At 67.5% G+C, this 4,165-nt stretch overlaps 1 protein-coding gene across 1 annotated transcript in view; it reads right to left on the bottom strand.

The window, feature by feature from the left end:
- Positions 1-2,762: 2,762 nt before the first annotated feature.
- SEMA4B (semaphorin 4B) overlaps positions 2,763-4,165 on the bottom strand; it is a 13,031-nt gene continuing 11,628 nt past the window's right edge. The window contains exons 12-14 of the mRNA XM_009280459.1: positions 3,895-4,058; positions 3,707-3,801; positions 2,763-3,538 (exon numbers count right to left, since the gene is read on the bottom strand). Coding sequence (XP_009278734.1) covers positions 2,763-3,538; positions 3,707-3,801; positions 3,895-4,058 — 1,035 coding nt within the window. The remainder of the gene's footprint in view (positions 3,539-3,706; positions 3,802-3,894; positions 4,059-4,165) is intronic.

A 4,165-nucleotide genomic window follows, 5' to 3' on the forward strand; every position in this document is an offset into this window, starting at 1 on the left:
CCCCCCCCCCCCCAACGGAAAAAGGACACAGGACGCCTTCCTCCCCCGACCAGCGAGGCACAGCCCCATGGGCAGCGCAGCCAGGCTCACCCCAGGGACGCGTGGGGCCTGCTCTCCTTTTCTCCTCTGCCCCCTCCTCTGGCTCAAGCTCAGCAGCTGCTCTGCCTGCCCTGGCCTCTTCCTCCTTCTGCTCCTGCGAGACACAAATAAAGGGCTCTGGTTTCACCCTCTGCTCTGTGCCGCCTTTGTCTGGCTGCGGGGACAGCGGAGGGGGCTGCTCCAGCAGCGCTGTGGGACCAGGCCACGAGGGGTGCTGGGGACACAGCCTCCTGCCAGGCCCCTCTGCCTGCACGCCAGCCCGCAGCGCCAGGGGACAGGTCCCACATCCCGCTCGGTGACAGCCCTTTCCATGGGCCACCTCCCTCCTCCAAAACCAGGGATTGTTCTCAGCAGCACAAAGAGCTCGGCTCTCGAGCAAGAGGCACAAAGGGAAATCCAGGGCAGGCAGGCAGCTACCTTTGCTGCGGGCAGCGCCGGAGCCCTTTGTGTCTGTTCATCCATCAGGCTTCGCCCTGGCCCACTGCCAGCTGCAGGCACTGGCCCTGCCTGCGTTTCGCAGCGAGCCCCCAGCCAGCCTGGCTGCCCCTAGCAGCACTCCCACCACACCGGCAAGCCTCCTCGCTGGAGCTGCTCTGCAAGGCGATGTCTGGGCTGTGGCATCACATGCCGGGGCCGGTGCGGTGCCTGGGCCTGGGGGCCGGTTCGACCCACGGGAGCACCTGCACCAGGGTGGTATGGCTGACGGCTGTCTCGGGGCGCCGGGGTGGCCGTTTCTCACGTACCGGCTCCTCGCTCCCGGTGGTGCTGGCCCTTCCAGCTCGGTGCCCCACGGTGCTGGTGGTATCTGCCCGCCATGGCCTGCACCCCTGCGGCCCTGGGGGCCATGTCTGCTGGCACAGCACCAGCCAGCGCTTCCAGTAGCTTTTTTGATGTCCCAGAACAGGCTGGGCAGGAAGTTTGGTGCGTTGGTCCAGCTGGGAGCGAGGCAGTGCTGGTCCCCGGGGGGAAGCCTGCCCCAACACGCTAGCTCAGTGTGGAGCTCACCACTTACCCCAGCCCCATGCTCACACTGCCGGCGCTTCCCAGGCACGAGAGCTCATGAGCAGTGCCACACCGCAGGTCCCGGTCCCGGCCGTCAGCTGTCACAGAGTCGGGTCCCGCTGGCAAAGTGGCTGGGATCTGCCTGCAGCTGTGCGGGATGGGGACAAGGACATGCCTGTTCCCTGGGTTTTCAGTGGGGTTCCACGTGTAGCACAACACCATGGTCCTCGGGACGGGGGCTGCCACAGCCCCTCTTCTGCCGGAGGCTGCCCTGCTCCCAGCCCCAGGCACCCACTTTTCTTCCTCCTGGTCACCTCTGCCTTCCTCTGCTTCTCGCAGTTCTGGGACAGCACCACCCCATCGCTCTGCAGCTTCCTCCACCGTGGGGGCCACTCCACTCTGCCCTCACCAGACTGCCCACCGCAGCACGTGCCTCCACGCACAGCCCCAACACAGCTGAGTGCTGCCTGAGCTCACCGCCATGGGTGCATGACACCCTGACAGCGGGGTCACAGGGACCCTCTGGCACCAGCCCTGGGCAGCATCACCACAAGGGCACACAGGCACCTCCCTGTGGGACCCCGTGTGCCCCAGCCCAACACTCAGCCAAGCACACGGGGACTTCACAGCCTGCAGATCTGACTCTCAGCACAACCCTCCTGCCCCGTCCGTCTGTCTGTCCCTGCCTGGGCAAGGACCAGCAGGCCATGGGCAGGTTTTCCCCCGGCCGCAGCAAGAGCCGGACACGGTTCCTCTCTGTGGGGCCGCTGGGATGGTCCTGGCCACGGTTGGCCCCGGGAAGGCACCCAGCCCCACTGCAGCAGCACACACGCTTCCAAAGGAGACACCTGGACTTTATATAAAAACCACAGACGTTTCTGCACACGCACATGGGGACACGAGGGGTGAGCCGCTGCCCAGCCCGGTGCGGGGCGAGCGCTGCTCCCTGCTCCCTCCCCAGGACACGATTCACATTTTCAACGTATTAAAAACGAACCAAGCACAGACACACAGCACATGCCGCAGGGTTGCTGCGCCGGCACCACCCGGCCGCACGTGTGGCTCCGGGTCCCACAGCGGAACGTCACAGTGAGTTGGGGCACGAGGGGGCTGCGGCCACCCCCTCCTGCCCTCTGCATAGAGGGGGCCAGGGCCCCGCCAGCAGCCTGAGCTGGGCGCCGTGTCCGTCCCCGCAGCGAGGATGCCTGGCTGGGGGAAAAAAGTCCCGCATGTCCCTGGAAGGCACGCAGCACCCCTCGCCGCCAGCACCGTCCCAAGGAGCAGGGCCGGAGCAGCCAAGGTGATGCCCAGGGAGCTCCCAGGGAAGCCAAGCCCCGATGGGGTGACATGGGGCCGGCCCCACTGGCTGGGTGGGTGCCACAGCAAGGCGCAGGCTCCGGGCATGCACACACAGACAACACGGACCCCAGCCGCGGCGCTGTGGTCCATCAAGGCTCAGCAGAGCAGAGGCGGGGGTGGGAGAGGGCTCGGCTCTTGTCCCCGTCCCACCACCGAGTCCTGGCCGGCGCCGGCATGCACACACAGACAACACGGACCCCAGCCGCGGCGCTGTGGTCCATCAAGGCTCAGCAGAGCAGAGGCGGTCATGGGAGAGGGCTCGGCTCTTGTCCCCGTCCCACCACCGAGTCCTGGAGTCCCCGTCACACCACCGAGTCCTGGATCTCGGAGCCCAGGCGCACCCGGGGTCTTTGGCAGGCAGGAGACACCTCCACGAAGCTGTCCCGGACATGGAGGGGCCTCTTCTCCGATTCGGAGAAGGCGCGTGGGGGGCCCAGGGGCTCATGCACAGGGGTGCTGACAATGTAGTTGTCCTGCAGGGCCTGGTAGCCCTTGTGCTCGGGCACTGCACTGGGCAGGCTGCTACCATTCAGGGGCAGGCTCTCCACCGGCTTGCGGGGCGGCTTCTGGTGCCGGCTGGGGTCGCCGGGCTCCAGCAAGGCTTTCATGCCGTCACGGTGCCGGTGCAGGAGGAAGAGGGCCAACACAAGGACGGCAGCAGCAAAGAGCACGCACATCACCAGGAACTCGGTCCAGTAGGTCTTGCCATCCAGCCGGGCTGCGGCACTGCCCACCGCAGAGGTGCTCCGGGAGGTGCTGACAGTCTCCAGGGCGTCTCGACCAGTGGCCACCTTCCTGCTGGGGTTCGGCAGCCCGTGGGCCGGCTCCTGCATGCTCACGCAGTAGCTGGCCATCAGCTTGCGGAAGCCCTCTTCCAGCGACCAGCACTCGTAGGTGCCCGCCCGCTCGGGGCTGCCCACCAGGATGAGGGCCCCGTCAGGCAGCACCAGGTAGGAGGCGTTGACGGGCACCCTATCGTGCAGCCAGCGCCGTGAGGCGAGGTTGGAGAGCAGCCGGCATGGCAGTGGCCGCACTGCGTTGGGTGGCAGCTGGATCCGCTGGCATGGGGAGCCCGAGGCTGCGGGGAGACAACCCATGGCAACATCAGTGAGGCCGTGAGGACCCCGGTGGTGGACGCGAGCGTGATGGGGAGGGCTGAGTGGGAGCCTGGGGCACGTGGGAGCCCCCGGGCCACCCCGGGCTGGCAGCGGCCCCAGCCCCAGGGACAGAACCTGTAGGAGCTCACCTGGGGGCAGGAGGACGCGGGGACGGGGCTGAGAGGCATTGGCCAGCTGGCAGAGCCGCTCCGTGTCAGCATCCTCAATGTCCTGCGCCCAGAACCTGGGGACAGAGAGGGGTCAGGGCAGTGGGGTGCTGCGGGGTGCCACAGGGTGCCATGGGGTGCAGGGGGATGGAGAGGGGTGCAGCACTTACTGGGGGTGTGCGGGGGGGTGCAGAGTGGCCCTGCGGCAGGCACCCCGGCTCCATGCGCAGAAGGGATCTCGTGCCAGCACGCACTCGCCACAGCTGCGGTACAGGCTGCAGTTGGCAAAGGGCACCTGAGCCACCGCTGTGTAGGTGGCTGCGTAGACCAGGCCCTGCGGGAAGGGACACAGCGGGGTCAGCAGCACGACCGCAGCCCCGGAGCCGTGCAGTGGGGTTGACTTCTGCACACCCCCACCCTGCCGGGCTCCCTGGCCACAGC

Source organism: Aptenodytes forsteri, unplaced genomic scaffold (assembly GCF_000699145.1).
Source record: "Aptenodytes forsteri isolate BGI_AS27 unplaced genomic scaffold, ASM69914v1 Scaffold83, whole genome shotgun sequence".
NCBI lineage: Eukaryota > Metazoa > Chordata > Aves > Sphenisciformes > Spheniscidae > Aptenodytes > Aptenodytes forsteri.